This window comes from Platichthys flesus, chromosome 14, assembly GCF_949316205.1.
Source record: "Platichthys flesus chromosome 14, fPlaFle2.1, whole genome shotgun sequence".
NCBI lineage: Eukaryota > Metazoa > Chordata > Actinopteri > Pleuronectiformes > Pleuronectidae > Platichthys > Platichthys flesus.
This window is the reverse complement of record NC_084958.1, coordinates 7,042,455-7,066,072: the sequence shown is the minus strand read 5'-3', so window position 1 is coordinate 7,066,072 and position 23,618 is coordinate 7,042,455. Positions and strand designations below refer to the sequence as shown.

Here is a 23,618-nt window from a genome sequence, read left to right as displayed (position 1 = left end):
AGTGTGACGTCACCTGATCCCCTGCACTCCTGCGTTCACAGCGTGTATTGGACTTCAACATAACGTCCATGGTTCTGACAAATATTCCCTTCAAAATGTCAACTAAACTACTACAACTTAAATTAATATTAAACTTAAAACAGCAGTATAAGCTTTAATAATGGGAACTCCCCTACTCTTTGTGATCAGATTACTTTTTGACACTTTTACATTAAAATAAAGGAAAAAATAATTTGTGCTCAAAAGTGTTACCGAAATGTCACGTTGTATTGCACATACAAGCACTGGTTGTGTCCATCAAATACAGTTTGACACATGCCAACAGGTGGTCTTATGCTTAACACGATGCTTGGTCTTATCATGGCTAACATATGACCAGACAGGGCGTTTTCATGGCTCCTTAATCATAAAGGGGCGTAATGGTAAACAGTGGTACAGAGTAGCTGAGAAGCATGGGTGACGTGTCAAAGGGCGACATCTACTGGACAAAATACAACTCTGACTATTTACGTTGTACTTCCATTTTAACAATATAATCTTGCAGTGTTGTCATTTGAACATTATTCACAATTTTCTAATCTTCCCATCCCAAGAACGCTCAGAGAGTTGAAGAACCTTACAGTGCTTTCTTTATTGACAGGGGTTCAAACATCAAGAAATAACAAAAAAAAATCAAGGTATGAAGAGACAGTCCCGGAACAATGTGATGTGACCTGAACGGCAACCTTATTCTAACCCAAGTGTTGACCAAAAGGGTGTTTGTCAGTATGTAAGATGCAGTGTGGAATGTGAATTGGATAAGGCATAGAAAATAGAAAGGTTTGGATGGACTGAGAGTGTATGAGTGCATACACAGAACAGGATGGGGGGGGGGGGGGGGGGGGGGGGCGGACGACACACACACAGCAAACAAACCACTGGCGAGGGGTTGACCTAATTTCAACGAGCCACAGCAACAACTTTGTGTACAGGTGATACGACTTGTCAGCTGAAGATAGCAATACTCAGAGAACACAGAAATAAAAATATATGGTTTAACCAATAATTTATTTTCACTTCTAGCTCAAAAGGTGCTACCAATGGTTGTTTTATAACCCAGACCAGACTGACAGAGGGCTCTCAGCTCAGGTCCAGGTTTTAACCGCGCGTATAAAAAAGAACCAGGCTGCCCAACTTAAACTGCCACAGAGTCGTACGGAAACACAAATGAGTATACGCTTGGTGAGGGTGCTGGTTTTGTCATCTTTACAGGCCGATGGTGTAGGAGCGTCCTGATGGGTTGTGGATGGCTGAGCAGGAGGGTTCGGTCACGGCCCATTCGTACCACACCTTCTTCCCGTTGTTGCAGCGCCAGAATCTAACCGTGACATCATCATCCTTGGCTACGGCGATGGGTTGCTATTGAAAGGAGAGGAGTACGGGAAAAATTGTTTTATTAACCTTTAAACATGTTTATCACATGTGCAGAAGACCTTCAAACATGCAAGGGGTACTTAACATATTGTCATATATTCTAAAAAAATAAAAAAGGTAAATTAATTAAGTGACTGTAACTCACTTTGAGGGGGAAGAGGATGGGGAACCAGGAGAACATTCCGGGTGAATGAGTTTCTGGTTTTATACCTGAAACAAACAAAAAATTACAATATTATAATAAAAAAACAATTGCTTACACAGAAGCATTTCCTCTTTATTAAGCAGACTTACTGAGTGTGACATCTTTGTACAGTGTGGTTTCAAAGTAGCCAGCGAAGCCGTGAAGCACCGTGTTACAACCCACTGAGAATCTGAGGCACTGATACCGGTTATTGTTCATATCTGAAAGAGAGACAGGGGTCAACATATTCACATGGTATTATGGTCTATACGTTTCTAAAGCTGTTTTCAGACCTGGACAGATAACTCGGGAAAATGTCTCAAATGGGGTCTTGAAGTTGCCTTTGACAGATGAAAAACACAACAGGAGATCGCTGTTTCGGACCCTTTTAATAGAACAAGAGCATTTCTAGAACATTCAGACCAGGGTTGGCGCCTGGGGAGAGCATGCAGGAGGCAGAACATGGTGTATTAATTCTCCTGTGGAAATCCACAGTTTTTTTTTACAGCTCATCAACTTCAGTGCTGGCCCTCATCTCCAGAATCTCTCAATTCAGCTTGGAAAAGTCTGTCCAATTTCAGTTTAGCATCCGTCGCGTGTTAGAAACATCGCCTACTCGCTCCCAGGAAAATGTCCTCAACAACTGACTTTACCTTCTCACACACTGCACATCTGGAAAATTCTGCAGTGCATGTCTGAAAGCAGCTAAAGTGAAAAATACTAGTGTGGTGTGTGTCTATCTACCTGATGTGGGGTGTCTGAAGGTGAAGCACGGTTTGGGCTCAGCCAACTGGTGGAAGTTATGGAGGCGCACTACGTAGGGCGTCTCAAAGTGGCACTCGGGGTCCTTGTCACGTTCCCGGCAGTTGCGTACTTCATTGTAAAGCTTGGAGGAGGACAGGGGAGCCAGGAAGGACGTGTAGGAGCAGGGGATGCTGACGCCGCCGTCTGAAGGTGACAGGAGGAGGTGAGCGTGAGGGGGAAAGAGATAGAGATTTGAGATGCAAGCAAGCATGGAGGGTAATGGAGGATGACAAACGCTATCAACATTGTTTGATGTGGCAAATATCCAAATGTGCTCTGCCGTCGATGAATCTGTAGCTACAACATATACATGGAACCTTGGCTTACCTTTGAGAAAGTGCTGCGCTCCATCTAAGCACTCAGGGGAGAGTTCATTGTCGCCAAACGATCCGAGCAGCTCGCTGACAATGATGTCCGCTTTCTCAGGTGCTGCCCAATCTCGCATGTCACATGACACCACGGTCACCTGTTCACCCCACTCCTCAAAGCGCCAGTTCTCCAGCCTGAAGCAGTTACAGGGAAAACTTTAGGTTAAAACTGCAGGAAATTCCACAAGGATTAAAAAATGTGACTCCACAAAATAGTATAAAATCATTTTTTCCTTCCATGGCAGCCCATCAATCACAATATACTCCATTGCCATGCACAACTGATAAGTGTTTGTGTGTCATATTTTTCCTATGTAGGTAGGGACATTAGGAGCAGTAATATTTTACTCACGTGACTACAGCGTTGGGATTCTTCTCCACAGCGTACACCTTCAGCTTCCTGTCTGCCTGTTTGGCAGCTCGCAGGGACGCATTGACCAGCGGACCCCGACCCGCTCCCAGTACCATCAAAACCCTGTGTGGAAAGACAAGATTAGAGAACACTGCTGCATGATTTCTCTCACTATTAAAGCAAAAAGTCCAGGCAATTAAAAAAAAATAAAAAAATCATAGAAAGAGTAGTTTCTTCCACTCACTGGACATTTGTGTCTTTCTGCTCCTCTGGAACTCTGTCAAGAAGACATTTATACACAGCCTGCAAAGAGAAAGCAGATAGATCAATATGTTGCATGTGTTGCATGTCTATAAAGACTAAATTAATTTTATACTCATTTTATCCTTTAAACTAAGTGGTGTGTATACGGTGCATTATATTGTCCTATACCATTTTATGTCCCGCATATCTAACCTGATTTAATGCAAAAATGTGTAAATGCAAATTCTACAAGAAAATATTCTATAGCATTTATGCTGACTCCCTGTTCAATGAAAAACTTAAACGATGACTGCTTGCAACTGCCATAAATCAAGAATGGTTTAATAAATTTGTAGTTGGTTATTTGGTGAGTCTCCATCATCCTAACACCAATAGCTGAGCAGTGTCAAAAGCCTGTCAATAAATATATATATATTCTTCAATAAACCGATGGTCAGGGCAGGAAACCTGGTGAATTCTCTAGGTGAATGAACAAGCAGTGGAATTAAATGACTGCTGTAGATGCTGTATACGGTCACCATATATGGAGGATTGTAGGTATGTGGAGTATAATGAAAGCTTTTGTGGTTCATAATTTACTTCATGCAACACAAGGAGGAAAGAAACTCTGCTTCATCTCCAAGTATGTAGAGTAAAACATTAATTTGATGAAGTGGAAGCATTTCATCAAACAATGTGAGATGAGACCTTGTAAACAGCAAATGTTCGTGTAAACTGGTCATAACATACACAGGAAATTCATGAAGATCCTATGTAGCTACACATAAGATGCTAAGTGTGGGTCTAAATCAGATATTCTACCTCAATGACAAGTTTAGGTTACTTCTGATTGAACTTTGAGGATGTGCTACTTTATATGTATAGATAAAACAGTACTCTGGATATATGAGGCTTGCATGACACAAGCTCTTTGTGGATTTTGATCTTATCCTCTACAGATTTCCCAAACTGATTTTCAGTAGTGCCGTCACCACTTGGTCTTACCTGTTGGTATTGTGAGTATTTAATTGGATCCTTCTCAAACACTTCATATGTCTGAGACTCCAGGTTGTCCATGAGGGGCTACAGGGAAGATAAAAACTCCATCATCATCATCATCTTTGTCAAAAAGTGAAAATAATTTCAGTTATATGAACACACTCACTTACCTGGAGAGGAGACTGCAGGTAATCTTCGTAGCCCTTGGCGAATTGCTCATACGCGTTTGGTGCGGGTCGGTTCTGGTTGAGGTATTCCAGGTACTGCAGGTAAGATCTGAAATCCTTGTCAGTGTGCCGACTGGTGCCTGTGAAGATGAACTGGGCCTCCAACTGTGCAAAGAGATTGTTTTTTCATGAAAAACTCTTCCACATTTGGCTGATGATTCTTTTATTTTCTAACGGACAACTTGTAATCAATATTGACCTTGAAAAGACGGAAGATTATTCTTTGATGGGCTTTGGACAGAACAGGGAAGCCCTTCTTGTTAGTCAGGAAGATGCTGGTGGGAAGTATGGCAGCTTTGATGGGTTCCCCTAGCCACTTATCGACCACAGCGTCTGACGGCATGTCGGCTCCAACTTCGATAGCTTCACGAACAGAATAAAGTCACATTTAATCAGCAGACATTACCACGTTTCCCCCCCCCTTTTCTTAGGCACCATCTTTGCCCTTCGCAGCTACTTCCCAGTGCGCTCTCTTACCGAGACAGATCCTCTTGTTGTAGTCACAAAGGGTTCTGATCGAGTGCCACCTAATAAGAGCAGGGACGAGTAAACAAAAAGAGTCAGGACAGGAATCAGGAAATCAATGACGGCTGTTTGAGCATGCAGAGGACACTGGGCTGCTCTGGAAATTGACTTTCGGGAAACTCACCAGCTCCAGGTCTTCTCATCAACACTTGAGTCATCGATGGAAGTGGTCGGTTCGTTCTCAATCAAGTCTTCCCGCATGTCCTCGGATGCCATTAGCGGCACACGTATCCAGAACTACTCGGACCCAGAGGAAAGCAGTGGTTAACTGACGGCTTCAGCTTCCTGTCTTGGCTCTCTCTAACCTTATTAGCATTCTACATGCGCATATAGTTTTTTTTTTTTTTAACGGTGTGTGTCTTACATTTGAGGTGTGATGTCCAGTTTGGATGTGGTTTAGCAGCAGACGGGCTAGGTTGGCATTATGAGGGCCCCTCAGAGGAATCATGAAGACAGGCAGACCCAGATAGGCTGAGAAGTTGAGCTCCTGGGTCAGGGCCTGGAGAGAAAACGTGGGAAAAAGACTGATAAGAGCATGAAGAGTATTAATTAAGAAGGACAAGAGACTGACTACCCCCAGTTCACTAGTACTTGAATTTTCAAATCAAAAAAAAGGAAGAAAAGGTTGCTCAAAGTGAGAGACTTACTGCCTCTGCGTTCCTTCGTTCTGTCTCGATTTCGGCATCTGCGTCGATCCATTGAGAAAGCTTCCCAACAATAAGAGTGTTCCAATCTAGACAAAGCAGGGAGGGCATTTTGAAAAAGCATATTAACGGTCATAAGAACATTTGTCAATCCCTGGAGTCAATGGCTATGATGCCTTCAAACTGATGTCTTACACCCATGACCTTTTCTGTGTGGCATAGGCCTTTTAAAAGAATGTACCAGAAACTGATGTGATTATATGATTATATTATTTTTGTAAGATTCTTGATGTGCGTTGACCAGCAGGTTCGATGGAATTGGATCCAGTTTTATCCAGCAGAGGAGTATTGTCTTGAATAATATTAGAATGGTTTGAATTAAGTAAACCAAAACAACAATGTTCAGTCGCTCAGACGCTCTTATCCCCACAAACTCTCTAGACAGCTTCGTTGGTGCTCCTTCTCCTGACTTTCTGCAGACTTCCTACAAGGGGGCCAGGTGGAGAAATTCTGAAGATAATCCATGGGCTACAACTGTGACATTTGCGTTAACACATGCACCTCTTCCAGAGTGAGGAGAATCAACAGAGTTCAGCGCATGTCTGAAAGCCACCTTATTATTTCTCCTGCAGAAATTTCTTTATGGCGTTTTTACAAGAATCTTGGCCCTTAACACCATCTTCACATCTTCGGTCGTGGCTTCTTCATGTATGGCTGTGATTTTTCATCCGGAGATATGTGTTCTCTTTTCCCCCCAGTTTGGCATCTGTTGCATGTTAGAACATCAACAAACAGACGCTCTCTGCGAGTCCTCCAACAGATCTCCTGCCGAGTTCCCACATCGGCTCATTTGGACATTCTCCAGAGATTTTACTAGAGGCCTGAGAAACTCTGGAAAAAAGTCCCAAGGCCTCTCAGAGTTCACAGCAGGTCTGAAAGCATCAAATCAACTGGTTCACTCCCTCACTGGGAAGACTCATCTAGGGGATCTATACCTCGGGACAGCAAGGAACTGAGGATTATATGTCCACGTATAGCGAACATGATGGACAAAATGATCAGGCATCGAAAACAGGTGTATGTTAAACTGGTGCACGTGCTGATATGAGAGGGGAGTTAATCTGAGTGGTTCAACACGATCTCTAGTCCAGGAGCAAATACTTATCACCTGACTTAATAACACTTTGAATATGATTATCATTGAGGCAACGTGATCAAACATCAACCCATGGTGCTACATGGGGCCTTTTTGCAGCATGGAGGTGTGTAGTTCGCAGGAGTCTAGGCAGCAGGTAAAAGAAGCTCAGGTTCCATCAGAGGATTGAGTGAGGACTGACTCACCTCTTCCACACAGCAACAGATCCGAGCGGGTCGGAGCACCGGATCGGGACTTCGCGGGTTCGAGTTCAGACTCCCTCCTGAACCTCGGGTGGAACAGGGGCATGCACAGGAAGTCAAACCTGCTCGAGATAGAAGAGAAAGCACGGGGTCTAATATAAATATAATTTGTAGCGTAAGCCGGGAAGGAGACAGTCACATGTTAGCATTGGCTGTCCCCCTCAGCTAGCTAGTTAGCTTCAGCAGAGTAGAGACACGGCACGTCGGGGTACGGCATCGTTGTGCCTGGGCACGTGTTGGTAATTCACCGGCTAGCTTAGCATCAGCACACACAGACATGGCGCTAACAAAGCTGCGCCTCGTCTCCTAACCTCACGTTCACCGCACGGCAACACACAGGCTGCATCTCAATCCTCACCCAAGTTTGGCGACCACGGCCAAAGTGTCAGCTACCTCCGGCACACAGTTCAGATCTCTCCCGCAGGACAGTCTGCCTCCCGTGCTGCCGGACGCCATGATTGTAGCCGAATGGTCGGGGCCAACTAGTTGCGCCGCCTTTCGAGGAAGCTTACGCCATCTTGGATCTGCACAGACGAACGTGCACCATTGGGTAGCAGAATGATTTTGAGCCAAAATGGCTTCACAAGCCCGACAGTTACAGTGCCCGTGAATTATCGCGACAATTGATTATTTTGTATATCACTGTTTTTCGATTATTGTACCAAATATTCATGAACAAACTTTTTATGGAGAATTTAAATTATGAAACAATAAATGACTGGTCAGCAATATCTTCGGTTGGTAAATATTGAGCTCAGCAGAGGATGACTTCATGTAGGCCCACTACTACTACTAATAAAATAAATAAGCATTTTTCTTCTGCTTGGTTTATTTGCAGGTGGCGACCAATGGCAAGGTCCATTCAAAAAAGTGTACAAAGGATAAAAGTGATTAATGTCCTATGTCCAATAGACTCACTAAAGATATAAACTTTCATTGTCAATTAAAGAAGGAGAGAAATAAAACCTTTTCGGAACAATCAGAATTTTTTTTTGCTGTTCCCTCGCAGGAATCATATCCCTGGTTTCTCTGTGAAACTTTAGGCATGTCTGCAGTTTGGAAAGCAGCTTCATTAGAAAATGAAAATCCTGCTGCTGGAGGCTGGTACCTTTCTTTGATAACTGACTGAAAATGATGGGAAGGTGTATTTGTGCAGAAAGGTTTTGAATTATATATATATTGTCGCAACTGTTCCTCGCATGAGTTTCTCCCCAGTTTCTCTATTAGACTTTAGACGTCGCAATTTCTGTTGCATAATGAGCAAAGTCAACGCTGGTCTTTCGGAGATTTAGTCCAGCGCCTGCTGATGGACACACAGCACATCCCGTACATGAGACTCAAAAATTAACAAAGTGAAGAAGGAACATCAGTGATTTAAATCTGTCAGATGAGTCACATGATCTCGCACTGCACTACACTTTGAGTATGAAAACAATATTTTGGTGATGGCGAGCAAATTCAGGTCATCTTATCTTGTCCCGTTTGCCATGCCTAGATGGTAAAGAATAGTGTGTCAGATGAAAAGACCATTTAATGTTTAAAATATAGAATAAGAGAGAACTAAACAAGAAAATAAAGTATAGAAGTTTCTAATACACTTGAATGTGGAAAGCAGCTTCATCAGAAAGTGACAGCGCTGCTGGTGGTTGTTAAACAACAGAATGAAAATGATGTCAAACAGTTGCTTGCTCACAAAATTCACAAATTTGGCAGTAAGCATAAAATGGCGTCTGTGAATATCACTTTCACAGCAGGAAGGAGGATAAAATATCACTTATGTCGACTCAAATACTTATGGACACAGGCCTGCGAATGTGTATGTTTGTGCAAGCTGTGATATTGGGAAGGGATATAAAAGGGTCAGAACATCAATGTCTTTGAGGTTGACAGTAGATGTGAGGGGGAGAAGTTTTTCCAGGACGGACTCTGGTTTAATCTGTGTTTAACGTTTACTTTTTGCCTGCCGATCACTCTACTTTCCTCAACAAGGAATCTCTCTGTATGCCATCATGGCTTTAGAAGATATTTGCCGTTTCCAGGAAAATCGCAAATGGTTATCTGCTTCATCTGTGGAAGGTGGGGTCCATTCTTTTCATATGACTGACTATAACAGCTTCGGATTAAGGAGACGTGGGAATTGTGAGACAACTCCTGAGGCCCCACTACATTTTTTTATGCCAAACTCTGCCCCTTTCAATCCCAGATCATTGTTCCCGTCCAACCAGTCAGCGACCATCCGCAGGCCTTTCCCTCTGGCTCATGGAACAACGACCCTTGGTTTCATTTTCCAAGATGGCGTCATAGCTGCTGCAGACACACGTGCCAGTGCCGGGGGGCTTGTTGCGAGCCCGACTGTTAATAAGATTACCCCCATTCACTCCCACTTGGTGGCCACCTCCTCTGGTAGTGGTGCAGACTGCATGTTGTGGGAGCGACTTTTGACCAGAGAGCTCAGACTGTACCAGCTGCGGAACCGACGGCGCCTGTCGATATGTGGCACTGCTAAACTCTTATCATTCATGCTGCATCCCTTTAAAGGGACTGATGTGTGTGTGGCCCTGACACTGTGTGGCTGGGACACGGGAGCAGGTAGCACAGACTTATCCTCTCTGATCGATGACAGCTCCTCGGTTGCTGTTAGTAGCCAAGGTGATACTAACAGTGGCCCAAAGCTGATATACGTGTGCAGTGATGGAGCCCGACTGCAGGGGGATGTCATCTCTGTGGGCTCAGGTTCTCCGTATGCTTATGGCATCCTGGACAGCGGACTCAGGGGGAGCCTGAGCAAAGACGAGGCCTTCTCCCTGGCAAGAGAGGCTGTGTTCAGAGCCACGCACAGGGACGCCTACTCAGGAAACAACGTGGATCTCTTCCACATCACAGAGCAGGGATGGAAGCAGAGAGAGAGGGAGGAACTGAAAGATGAATATTATAGAGACATGAAAAGGAAGGCAATGATAGTGGAGGAAAGAAAGAGAGTGACTGGATTAAAAGTTCCTACATAAAAACAGTGTTGTGTGGGTGCAGAGGTGGGGTCAGGGTAAAATTAGTAAATAATAGTGATGTATTTAGAGATAAAGTTACCTTCTATCTATCTATCTATCTATCTATCTATCTATCTATCTATCTATCTATCTATCTATCTATCTATCTATCTATCTATCTATCTATCTATCTATCTATCTATCTATCTGTCTGTCTCGCCATCGACCATAAAGCTACAGTCTTCCACAGCTACAGGGGGCGCTATGCTCTCAGACACCATGACTCGATAAATCCTCCTTTCCTGACACGGCGGAAGCTGCCTGCTCACCAGACACTTTCAAAGATGGCTCTTGCTAGTGTGTTGAACAGTGATTGTGCGGATTTTTCTTTTGACAATGGTCAGCCTTTCGCGTTTGGATGCGAAGCCGGACTGAGCGGCCCGGGCTTAGAGGCCCCTGCGGGGGACAGCCTGAGTTTTTCCGTCAGAAACCCGCTGTGCTCCGGGGAGGACGATGACGTCGAGAGGAAAATAGAGTTTCTGCATGGAACCACCACCTTAGCATTCAAAGTAAGTGAACGAGAACCGAGCTGTAGCTGGTGCTGTACGACTCTGTCTAGCCGAGTAGTCGTCAACGTAAACATGTGAAATAGTTCCGACTTTAAACATCACGCTTAATTCTAGCTAAAACAGGACTCGTCTGAAAGGTTAGCATGCTAGCATGGCTACAAACGGCTTTCTCATGGTACAGGTTCACATGTTCTCTTGGTGACGTCTGTGTCTGACGGATCTGATTCTCGGTGCAGCAGGTGATCACTGTTTGGGGTTCAAAGAAATGGCAGCGCTTAATCTGTACGAGCAACACGTCCGCTGCTGTCGCTGTTCTGTCACTTTCTTTAGTTCCTTTCCAGTGCCAACAAGCTGTTCGTTAAGTCAACGTCCAGGGGCACACACGCGAACACACCAGGTTGACTTATGCTTCTCAAACCAAACACACGCATGGACAATATGCCCTCAATTGCTTTTTATACATTTGCCTTATCAGTTTGGACTTTTAATGCTACAGGTGCTTCCTTTTTTGCGCGATTAGAATTAAATAGGGTACCAAGTTGCCAAGCTTATCACATATCTGTAGAGACAGGAGAATGAGAAATGTAAACACATGTTTATTGATCGAATTTGTCCTGCGGATCAAACCCTCTTAAGGTTGTGTAATGTTTTTCACATGAGCAGGTCAGATGTAAGTTCATATATTTAAGGATGATAGTTCCTAGCAGACTTTCTACGCATCTATTTTAGTAGGAGAATAACCAATACAATTTAGAATGATAATGTATTATGTTATGTGCTATTTGTTAATATATTCACCTTATTATTATTTAAGATAACGTAGATGTAAAGTGTGAGGGCTCATATGATGTTCTCAGTGTATTTGATGAAACATACATGACATTTTAATGGAGAAATACTGAATGTGTACTTTCTTTTAAAACTGTTACATTTCAAGATCTTGACGCTTTCAAACCCCAGAAACCAATTAGTCCTCTTAACTGTAACATACAGCAGTAAATTACCAGACATATGCTTTGGACCTGCTACTTGAATAAATTAGAGGACATTGAAGCTCTGAATAAAATCAAAACAGAGAATTGGATTTCTGAAAAGTTTGAGGTAAACCTCTTAATTGTGCCACATACATTTGGAAAAGGGTTGATTTAAGGGAGTCCAGGTGTGTTTTCATTCTGTTAAACTGCATATTGTTATTTAACAACTTTCAAGAAGTCAGAGGAAAACACCAAAACCAACAATAGAATTTATGCCACTGATAAGATTGTGTAATGGCCTGATTTAACTTGTGCCACATTGTTTTGAAAATGCACAAGTCACAATATTCATTTTGATTGACACATCTTGTCTTTTATAATGAAAACAGCCCGTCCAGCTTTCTCCTCTCAGTTTGTCACACTGAGCTGTGTTGTTGAGCTCCTGCTTTTGGTTATCATTTTGTTCTCTTCAGGGGATTTGTTGATTTAAAGAAAGGAAAAGATAAATAACGCCAACCTTATCCCTTAATCCCTGCGTGGGGTGGAGGCTGGTTCAATTTCCCCCTGCAGACATCTCCCTCTGACTCACTAAATCTGTTGTCTTCACTTTAGTAACGTACTGCTGAGGTGAATCCACTGAAAATCTACTGACAGAGGGTTTTGGAGGGAGTAAAACAAGTGTACTGTCGAACAGAAGTCTAGTAGAAGTATCACCTCCTAACCAGTATCGCTCTGAAAGAGCTAAACCTAATATTGCTTCTTACAGTTGTACAGCAGTTGCACATCTGTTTTATTTTAAGGGAAGCAAACAGAGGCAGTAATTGCATTATGCAGACTTGCATTTATTTTTCAGTGACTCCAGGGTGTTAAAAATAAAAAACTGCTTCCATATTTGGAAGACATGATCAGGTAATAACTTCTCAGTTGTATGGTGTTCCCCTCCTACTGTAATGAGCTCCACTAACATCTTCCTCTCCTGCTGTCTCCTCTCAGTTCCAGCATGGTGTTATTGTTGCGGTGGATTCTCGGGCCACTGCGGGCGCTTACATCGCATCACAAACCGTGAAGAAGGTGATCGAGATCAACCCTTACCTGCTGGGCACCATGGCCGGAGGAGCCGCAGACTGTAGCTTCTGGGAACGTCTGCTTGCTCGCCAGTGCCGCATTTACGAGCTTCGCAACAAGGAGCGCATCTCGGTGGCAGCAGCCTCCAAGCTGCTCGCCAACATGGTGTACCAGTACAAGGGCATGGGACTCAGCATGGGAACCATGGTGTGTGGTTGGGACAAGAGAGGCCCAGGTAAATGCAACAGCTGACATGCTTATCCAACCAACAGTTCCTCAGTATGTACTAGGTATTCGTGTATTGTTCCTAATGTAGAATTATATTATGACTTACTTCAGCTGTACCTTATACAGGATGATGCCAATTCAGTTGTTTATTCTTTCTTTATAAATGTTATTCTTATTTTCAAACTCAATAGGATCCTTTTTGTTTTCCTTCTCTTAACAATGCATCTATTCAGGGTTTGGTGTAACCTACTGGATGGGATTTAGAACATAAGACAACAGAGCTGCTATGATTAATCAATCTGTTTTAATAATTGACTAAACATTACAGCATTTTTACAAATTGTGATTGCATTTTCTACTTCCAGCTTCTCAACATGAATTTTTCTGCTTTTAAATTGTATTTGAGTGACATATAACTTAGATTTTGCATTCTGCAATCAAGCTTTTTGGATTTTCTATTATGTTGAATATTTATGTATTTATTTATTGTATAGGTCAAGCTCTGTTTTTGTTGCAATTCAGCAACAGTAATTCTTTCCTGACATGATGCACTTATTTGATGAATAATTTAAATCCTCACACCAGCAGTTCCCTGATTTATCCACTAGGTGGTAGTGCATCCTCTCTTACTTAAAGCTGGGGCTTTTGATGCCGTGCAGCGTGAAGCCGTACATCACAGAAGGTGTGCTGAAAGAGGCTGCCACAGTGACACAGTAATGGGAAATCGATGAGGCTGGGACTGCGGGCCAGCAACAGCACGATGGGATGATGGACGTTGGGTCTCAGCCCTGGACAATTGGGTCGCATGCATAATGCCTGTGCAACTACTGAGATCGATGCCTGCTTTGTCTGGAAAACAGAGAGGCCTGTGTGAACAATGACGGCCCTCTCTGTATGCCAACAAACGTAAATGACACGTGTTAAATCCTGGGAAATCAATTTGGGGAAATAATGATCCTTTTATAAGCTCAAGAGGTGTGGGAGCTTAGCCGTGGCCCCCACAATGCCAGTGATTGAATGGAGAGGTAAATGTCATGTAAATTAAATCAATCGTGATTAGCCGGGAAGCTCATTAGTCGGCCACAATCATGTCAAGAACGCTTATTCCCCTGATGGAGCGTCTTAAACTGCATGCACAATAAATCACATAAAAGCCATGTTGAGGAGCTTGACAATATCATGTTATAACTTCAAATGTTGTGACACTTGTTTAGGGATTCATTAGGGAGCAGTTGATGCTAGATAGCTTTCAATAAGCTTTACATTGACTGAGAGCAACAGCCACTCCCGAAGGATGGTGTGACGCGTGTCTTGCCCCCCCTTCTGTTTAGCCTCTGTTTTTTTTTATTCTCTTTTTATTCCCTCTTGATCCAGTGGTGATTTCTACTGGGACGGACAGATGACGGACAGACACTGACCTGTTTGATGCTAGCCACCCATCCGTCGCTTTGCTCTTCACTGACCCCTGAAAGCTGTCAGTGGAGCCAGCTGCACAGGCTGCTGTTCTAAAAAATAAAAGACTCTTTAAGCACCCGTCAGTTGATTGATGGAGTGGAAGGAGTCTGTCTTGGCTGCCACTGTTCCAACGCGCCTCCAGTCATTGAGCGTGCTCCCACATATGCATCAGCAGTGCATCAGCCTTATGAATCCCCCCCCCCCCCCCCCCCCCCCTCTTTTTTTGAATTGAAGCCTGCATATTTTTTGCATCTGCATTTGGCGCCGAGACCGTTAAGCGATATCACATTGGGCTCTACAAAAAGCCCAGGTGTGTTTGGAAAGGAATGGATGTGGGATGTGTTCTTTGGTTGCAGCTCCGCTTCTATACTTGGACCTCCTAAAGAGTCCTCATCCACCTCCGTCAACTGAGCTACTCGACACAAGAGGCTGCCTTTACAACTCTCTCTCCCCGCCTATTATATTTTTAACGAGTCTCCCAGTTTTCAAGGGGAACAGGCAGGTCTCAGAATGGCAAATTACCCCCGTGCATAGGCAAGGACTGGATGATTATCATGGCAAGCTAACGACAGGCTGAGGAAGCTGCAATTTGCCATTTGAAAGTGATGGTGAGCTTCTCTTCTTTTCCAGAAAAGCAAGTGGCTCTCCATCCGTCACTAGTTTAGCAGAGGATCTGTGCACGTGGGGATGTGCAATCTGTGGGCATTTTGAAGTGTTTTTTAATGTGCAAGATGAGCGATGGCAGTGGATATTAGAACATTTTTGTATGCATGTGTTCCTGTGTTTCCCAGCACGATTATCATTTTCACAGGTTTTCGCTGTGTGAGGCACTGTGAAAAACAGGCCTTTTCGCAGGCGTTCCTTTTTCTTTTTTTACCATCTGCAGGCTGGCTGTGGGCGAGCTCACACACAGGCTGGTGCTTGTCACCCGTTCCACGTCACTCTGGGATAAGGCCTAGTAAATGTGTCATGGCACAAAATGTCTTGCATGTGTCCATGAAGCGTGGTGTAGAGCAAACTGTCCCTCACAGGTCCGTCAGAGCAGCGTGGGTCCGGCAGTGCACATGTGATCCCATGTAGGGGTGGGAGTGAGTGTGTTGTACTTGTCTGATGTACACGTGATGTGAGCACGTCGTAGATTTTTTTTTCAACCTGACTCTGGAGGTGCCGCTACCTGCGTAGCTGGGTTTGTGGGTCGATAGTACATTTTTTGCATATTCACAAGGATCAATAAGGTCTGGAGTTACGCCCCTGGGCCGGCACTGATGTGGCCCGCGCCTCGTCAGCAGGTTCCGTGGCCGGCTCTGTTTTACTTGAAGAGGATGCAGCTGTTCCGATCTGCCAGCCTTACTTCACTTGGAGAGGTTGCAGCTGTTCATATTCTCTCTCGAGGATGCTGTGTGCGTGTGTACTTGCTTCGAAGTTTGTTTGTGCGAGAGTGGGGATGTTAGATCCACCCACTCATCTCAGTTATCCTGACAAATCTCAACACCTAAGTCAGGAGATCGAAGGATGCTTTCTGCAGCGACCACAATTGTCTTTGCACACTTCTTCCTTCCTCCCCCTTACATTTCCACTCTCTGAAACTGCTTTCGTCCTTTCTCCTCAGGGCTGTACTACGTCGACTCAGAGGGAAACCGTGTGTGTGGTGACCTGTTCGCCGTGGGCTCGGGCTCCATGTACGCCTATGGCGTGATCGACAGCGGCCTCCGGCAAGACCTGACCGTGGAAGAGGCCTGTGAGCTGGGTCGCCGCGCCATTTACCAGGCCACGTATCGCGACGCCTACAGCGGAGGGCAGGTCAACCTGTACCACGTTCACAGCGAGGGCTGGACCAGGGTCTCCCAGGAAGACGTGCTCATGCTGCACCATCAGTACAAAGAGCAGAAATAATCAGGAATAGGGAGGGTTAGATAATTCTCGTGTCTACTGTTAAAGATGTTCTGAAATGTCAGTAGGGTTAACACATGAATAAAACGGTCTCATCTTCGGATTGATTTCAACTTGTATCACTTCTGCGACCTGTTTTGACTTGTTGCTAGCTCAAAGCTTTATTTTGTACATTTTTAATTCTTTCAGTGAGCTCATTCCGTGGCTAGTATGATTTGAGGGTCTGCTGAGAGGTGGCCGATGACTCAAACATGCTTTAATTTAGTGTGGGTGTAGTGTGTTGCTTGCCCTACATACATTTAATTTGGATCATACCCTGGGAAACTACATCTTTCTCAATAAACCTGTGATGTTCTTTTTCCAAGAGCCTTGTTTTTGTAGTGTTATTATGAGCACTGACTTTACCTTGAGGTGAAATGGTGAATCACTGTATTTCTCTGAATTTACTCTTTATGTAAATGCATGTACCCAATGCCTCAGCCTGCTTCCGATGTAGTCGCTTTGCCTCTGTTGGTGTTTACATTTCAGTCAGCTGATCCAACAGCTGTTGGGATTCGGAGGTAGATGCAAAGCCTGTTTTGTCTCCTATATGTTCTGCGTTTATTAGCTGAGCGGAGCACTGTCTAAATAGCACTGTTTAATTGCATAGCCCCAGCCTCAGTAATTGTGCCTCCTGAGTTGTAACAGTGCGTTTTCTTCCCCTCATTGATAATGTTCCCTGCCTCAGCTCGCATCGCACAAATTCCTCTTTTAATTGGAAGGAGAAATTTATTCTTTAATTCCTCCCGACACTCTTGAATGCACACTGTTGTGTGCCACCCTGCCACGGTGTTTTACAATGTAACGACCCACGCTGGCAGTCTGCGCCCCTCTACTGGGCTTTATGGTCGGGAATAAACACTAATAAAGGGGATGGGGTAGACATCCGCAGCCAGCGCACCTTCAAACAATGGTTAAAAAACTAGTTTCACAGGTGACTAGTTAGCAGATGGAATAGAAATAGGATTTCAATAAATGAAAATGAGCGGGTTTCCTCAGTGTTGCTGGTAAACTAAACGATGGGGATTTGCAGCATCAATAGAAGCAGATACTGGTAGAATGACTGTACATGCCCCTATAGGCATACTATATGCTAAAAGGCAGCAGATGTGGATAAAAGCATAACAAAATTAAAAGAAAAAAAAAAAAAAAACTATCCTCCAGAGATTAAACGGTAAAAAGGATTTATTATACAGATGGAGAGACTGTCTTACATCTTCAGAAAAGTGGATAAAGGCTGCATCCATTAAACATCGAACATACTACAGTGTCACTACACCACTGTGGAGGAAAGGAAATCACTTGATTCAAATAAAGGCTGCTTGTAGAGCCTGCAATTTTATTCCATAATTGCTCAACTTACTATTTGAGCAGAAGCATAGCGGTGAACGTGTGAACAGGGGGCAGATGTGTCCAGCGTGAAATTCGCACCTCAACCAGATACATACTGATCAGACATTGGCTGGGAAATGGATTGGCATCGGTTGTCTTTTAGTTAGTTGTTGGACTGGAGACCTGGCTTAATTAAAAATTATAATACATTTTAAATATGGTCTTGTCTCTGTGTTCCCTTTAAAACCCTGGCAGCTTGCATTTGAATGAAAAAAAGATATACCAACAACTACTGATAAAGACTTCAGACACGATTTTGAGGTGAAAGGGTCTAAATTGGACATGTTCCTTGAATTCAGTAAACAGGATTGAACCATATCTGCTGAAGCTCAGGCTGTGATCAAAGGATGGCACAGGGTGACTCATAATTTGTGGGGAGGTCAGAGGATGAGAGCGAGTGACTGAAGAATTTCAGAACACAGTAATTGTTCTGTCTGCACAGATGATGCGTATCTCGTTCTTAACACTTCAGTTGTGGGAGAAATGTAAGGCAACGAGTCGTGGAGAAGGTCTCAGTAGGATTTTTTTCTCTTCGGATGACGCTTCAGGGTCACAGCTTGGAGAAAGTTATGTATCCTCTTGCTATCAGAATCAGAATCAGAATCAGAAAGTATCAATTGCCAAATAGGTTTACACCTACAAGGAATTTGCTCTGGTTATTGGTGCATACAATGAACATAGAACATAAAAACATAAAAACACAATAAATACGACACACCTAAGAAAAGCAATAAAAAGTCAATATGTATTTACTCACTATTTACTTCTTATTTACTCCCTTTTTCTAATATTTACAAGGTAACATTTATTTAGACATAAACATATCTAAATAAAATATATATAATAGATTAAAGATATAAAAAGTGATGTAAAAAGTGAAGTGCAAGATGCAAGACAGTGAACAGTGTCAGATTGCAATATGCAATGTAATGCAGTATAATATAATATCATATAATGTGTTAATTTAACACATCCTTGAGGTGTGGGGGCTGAATAAAAAAAATCAATAACTCTTCCACTAAAAACATCCTCCAGACCAGGTCTCGCAATTCCTTCTCTCTAGCTACACCATGGGTTTTGACCTGCATGGTGAAATGTGCCAAAACCACAGACTTTATGTGAAGATTGAAGAATTTATAGCTCTGAATCCCCCTCTGGTGGCTGGTTGTGGTTTCGGTCATAAACCATGGACCGTCCATGTTGTTAGATGCGACGTGAAAATAACAAAAAAATTGAAGTACATGTGAAATATATTTCAAATGACGGGAAAGAGGTTTCCTGTCATTTTAGGTAGTTCTTATCACACTGATGTATTCACTACCTCCGTCAAAGAGGTTATGTTTTTATCTACCTTTGTTTGTCAGCAGAGTTACGCAAAAACTACCCAACCATTATCCGTGAATGTTTTTGACTTCCTTTAACATTGGGAGATAGGGTGTGTCTCACGATTTTTGTTGATTCTCAAGTGAAAAATTCACAGATCTTGATGATGAAAATCTGACATGTTTATCGGACTGATATTTATGAGTCTGTAAAAGTTGTTGCAGATACTAACAAGAATGTGGATCTTGCCAATTTAAATGGGGACTATACAATGCCATTTTCTCTAAGTGTGATTGTAACGAGTTAATTGATGATACAGACGCCATGATTGAAAGCAGAGACTGATTCATAATTGGTGGAGCTGCATCTGTGGGAGTGGCCTGTATTACGTGGCTCCGCCCCTCGACCACCACAGTGAAGACAGAAGATATCCGAATAAATATGGCAGCGCCCTCCACCAGGAAACTTTGGCTTCATATTTTGGTAAAAAACTAGAGCATAGATGAGCATTTAGTCAGGTACAGACATTCATGTACTTCACTGGATCCACTGAACCCCTCTGATGATCTGCCATTGTTTACCTCTGCTATTTTCACCTGTGAAAGTTGGTTGAGGGATTTGACTCAGACCAGGTAAGAACCCATTACATCTTGTCCTTCCCAGAGTTAGCTTTTTATCTTATATCTTAGATAGAACATATCCAACACATTCATGCTTACACAGTTGTGTGTACGGTTTCCTTTTCTTTTTAAGATCTAGACAGACATGTTTGGGCTTGTTGGGGCAGTGTGTGTTCTAAGCTAGTTTAGCAAATATGCTAACATGCCAAACCGAGACAGTTGACGTGCTAACATCATACTTTCTTCTATCCTGGTCATGCTGAGCCTGTTAGCTTGCTGGTGTTAGCATTTAGCTCATTAGTTTGTCTTGCATGAAGCCAGTGGGACATCACGGCTGCTCTGAAGAGGGTGTAGGATTCATCATGTGTCGCTTCTCTCTCTCTGTGGCTGTGCAAACACCTTTTTACCTGGAGACGTGCCCAGAATACACAGAATTCTTTTGAAGCAGGTTGAATTCCTAAGCAGACCCCGTTTGTAGAAATGATTGTGTTTATAGCTTTGGGTTTATAAAGCTGTAGTTGCTTGTATGAATGTACCTGTCTGCCCTTTTGGCCTGTTTAGTCATGTAGAGAGGAAACACTGTTTGTGTGTGTGTGTGTGTGTGTGTGTGTGTGTGAGAGAGAGAGAGACCTTGGCGTTGGACCAGCAGACTGCGGGCAGTGCGGTGGACACAGTGGTCGGCCTGGTGCTGAGATTACAGGTTGTCAACAGGTATTTTCAGAGAAGATGTTATTATCAGCAGTGGCCTTCAGAATACTTTCACAAAGCTTTATAATCGGGACAAGATGACACTAATGGGAGACATGACAAAAACGAAGAAGAAAATAGCTTTCTTCTTCCTTTTCTGGGGGGGGGGGGGGGGGGGGGTAAATTAGATGGAACGCTATGAAAAAGACCAGCTGGCGAGATTTAAAGGTGCCAGCACAATGATTTTCACACTGAGAGAAAATAACCCCTGTGCCCACATGATACCATCTGTCAGGTGATGTGATTTCTCTCCAAGACACCAGATCCTATCTGACCAGAGGTGCCCTGGCAATTATTCACATGTATCTCACATATCAGGCGCTATTTCTCTTGATTGGCTGCTCGGACTCTGTAACCACAGCTTGAAAAGGAAAAAAAAACAAAACACCCATGCACGCCTTCGGTGATTAAGTATCCGGCATCCATTGTTTATTACTGTTGATGCTTGAGCCCGACGGAGAAACAAATGAGAAGTCTATTTGGCCTGGGTAATGACTCCCGGCAGACTGCCTCTTGTCCAGCCCGAAGGCTCTTCGGGTGTCATATAATCAGTAAACCTAAGTCTTAAAATGCGTGCCAGTTGTGAAAAACAACAAAGCTGGCATGTAGATAATTGCCTCTGTGGGCCCTGCGCATCCCCGTCCTCGTTCGGCGCAGGAGGCAGCTGCCGCCTCGCCTCGTTCCGGAGGTGCTGTTTCTCATCCCTCACGCTGACAGCCACACTCTTGTCATTCCCGCCGCGTGCTGGCCACGGCCGCCTCGCTCTCCTCGAGACTGTTCTTTTTTTCTTCCTTGCCCTCCGCCCCTTCTCCAGTAATGTTTTTGGCAATTGCTTTTTTTTTTTTCTCGACTCGATTAATTCAGTGACACGAATGAACACAGCCCAGTAAAGTAAACAGTGCAGCCCTTGAGTTCTGTCCGATGTGAGTCAGGACTCGTCCGTTTCCCAGCAGGCACTTATAGGAGCTTCTGCCAACATTGCTATCGCACGCTTGATGATGATGATCATGAGGGTGATGGTAAGGATGAGGAGGATGTAAGTCCCCACTATTAGTGCAGACTGTGCCACAAGAGGCCCGAAGCAGTCGGCTGTTTATCCCTTGTCATGACACCTGACTGTATAAATGGGGCTTGTCTGTTTGTTTTATCGTCAACAGTGCCAGGCCTTGCCTCCCAGGCAAACAGAGACAGGGTCAGAGAGACTGCAGCTAAAGATGTGGCAGTTAGAGCGATGGTGGCTGCCATGGTCACTCCACTTACTCCATGTGGCTTCTGGCTTTTTTTTATATTGCACTGCGTCCTTTAATACTTGGTGACTCAGTCCCTCGGGGTAGAGAAAAGTGAATTGCGGATCCTTTTGTTTCACAGTATCAATGGCCCTTTTGTCCGGCTTCTTGCTGTTTTAGTGGCAGTTCAGTTCTGGTTATGTGAGCAGTTACATTTGTTTATGTGACGCACCATTACACGGTTCGTTTTTTTCTGCTGACTGATCTTGTGTGGAAGCTGATATCCTGTACCCTGCTTCTGTAGTTTTTATCTGTTGAAATTTTGAATTGGGGAAATGTGTGGACGTAGAAGCTCTCATTCTTTTATGAATCATTGACGAGAACAGCAACTACTGCGTAAACGCAGCTTTGGATTCCACATTATTTCCCCCCTGGATGTCTCTGCTTTACAATTCTGATAGAAGAGCACTGAACTAGAGTTTGTTCTTTATTGGTTTGAAGTGTCACTCAGAGCTGCAGGCTCTCTGACAGAGTGGCCGGCCCCAGCAGAAGACCCATCTCTAGAGGGACAACTCTGCCAGGCTTGAAGCCCCAACCACCTCCCACCAATCCGTCCTGCTCTTACACCTCACCACCTGCATGCGCCTTTTTTTTGTTCCACACATTGACTCAATCCCCCCTACGGTGACCTCGGCCCATCGTCCACTCCCCTCCGGCATGATCAATGCCACCTCCCTCCCCCTGACGATACCGGCAGGGGAAATGGAGGCACTAATTACCCACCCCAGAGCTTGTTACCCAGGCTCAGCCCTCTCAGCTTTCTGGCTCGTCACCTACTACACAATTGTAACTCCGCCAGGGGCCAGGACGTGAGGGTAATAACAGAGGGTACCCATCCAAACGGACGATCGCCCGCTGATAGATGATCCGCTGGGCCGGACGTGACAGAACTGACGCAAAAGGAGGTTGGGAGTGACTCTGAAAAGTGATTGACACGCAGCTTTGGCACCGGGATTATGTTTGAGAGAAATAATTTATGACTTTCTGTTCCGGAGCCGAGACAAATGCCAGAAATGAGTAATGACCTCTAAGAAGTTCGGCTTCTCTGATCGCAAACAATAGCCGTTTGTCACTGCTGTGGAAATGACAGAATTGATGGCATTATGAGAATGAGAAGCTAATGGACTAAATCATGGAAATGGCTGTTTAATTAAATATCAGGACCCTGCTATGAACAACATCTTAACATTTGAGAACATTCTCACACTTAACAATGTCGCTCCTGTGGTACAAAGAAAAGTATGGTCCATTGTTCTTTCTTATGTTAACGGCCTCGTTCTTTGTGTCCTTCACTATCTTGTCATCCTCTCCCTGTCCCTTTTTGTCGGCTTGAGTGCCAGGGTCTTGAGTGCCCAGCAGTTGTGTCTTTGTGTTATTCAGTCTCTCATGTTTTCATCAGAGGAAAAATAATTGTTTATTTTTCTCTCCTCAAGCATTTACCCCTATTCATCATTTTTACCATAGCCCTCGGTTTCCCAACTATCCCTCTATCAGCAACTTTCCCTCACCCCCCCCACCATGCATCTGCTTCCCTTCCATTTTCTCTTTCTCTCTGCCCCACCGCCTCCTGCCATCCACCCTCTCCTCCCGCTTCCTCTTTTCACCATTATACCCCACCCCATCTCACCCATTCCCCTCTTCCCTTCCTCAATATTCCCCCTGCTTGCCTTTCTTTGCTCAGGACCGATCTGCTCTCATTACACTGATGGCCCCTATGATTCAGTTGGATGGTGCACTCTCTCCCCGATGCCTCTCCAAGGCCTTCCTCGGCAGCTTGGCTCTTTCTCTGTGGGCACAATGTCAGTGTGACACATTCTCCTCAGCCTTCTGACCGCTCGAAGGCTGAGTAGAAATTGATCATCATATAGGTCGCAGGGAGATTTATGGAC

The 23,618-nt window shown here is 44.1% G+C and overlaps 3 protein-coding genes across 4 annotated transcripts; 2 read left to right on the top strand and 1 right to left on the bottom strand.

The window, feature by feature from the left end:
- Positions 1-1,028: 1,028 nt before the first annotated feature.
- On the bottom strand, positions 1,029-7,672 carry prmt5 (protein arginine methyltransferase 5). 2 transcript variants are annotated; one of them, XM_062404972.1, is made up of 16 exons: positions 7,516-7,672; positions 7,101-7,219; positions 5,763-5,848; positions 5,480-5,614; positions 5,240-5,352; positions 5,068-5,117; positions 4,790-4,953; positions 4,534-4,695; positions 4,370-4,447; positions 3,366-3,424; positions 3,122-3,244; positions 2,729-2,904; positions 2,342-2,545; positions 1,708-1,818; positions 1,559-1,623; positions 1,029-1,398 (listed from the first exon to the last, which is right to left on the bottom strand). In XM_062404972.1, exons 1-16 carry the CDS (start codon positions 7,611-7,613, stop codon positions 1,246-1,248), a joined length of 1,896 nt encoding a protein of 631 aa, XP_062260956.1. In that variant the 5' UTR covers positions 7,614-7,672; the 3' UTR covers positions 1,029-1,245. The 2 variants fall into 2 exon arrangements, with proteins under 2 accessions (XP_062260956.1, XP_062260955.1); XM_062404971.1 differs by having other exon boundaries at positions 7,101-7,222; positions 7,516-7,670.
- A 1,535-nt stretch (positions 7,673-9,207) lies between these two features.
- Positions 9,208-10,162, top strand: psmb11a (proteasome 20S subunit beta 11a). The gene is made up of 2 exons (XM_062404307.1): positions 9,208-9,233; positions 9,361-10,162. Exons 1-2 carry the CDS (start codon positions 9,208-9,210, stop codon positions 10,160-10,162), a joined length of 828 nt encoding a protein of 275 aa, XP_062260291.1.
- Positions 10,163-10,458: 296 nt separating this feature from the next.
- Positions 10,459-16,688, top strand: psmb5 (proteasome 20S subunit beta 5). The gene is made up of 3 exons (XM_062404752.1): positions 10,459-10,710; positions 12,678-12,984; positions 16,042-16,688. The coding sequence occupies exons 1-3, from the start codon at positions 10,486-10,488 to the stop codon at positions 16,323-16,325; spliced, it is 816 nt and encodes a 271-aa protein (XP_062260736.1). The 5' UTR covers positions 10,459-10,485; the 3' UTR covers positions 16,326-16,688.
- Positions 16,689-23,618: the final 6,930 nt, after the last annotated feature.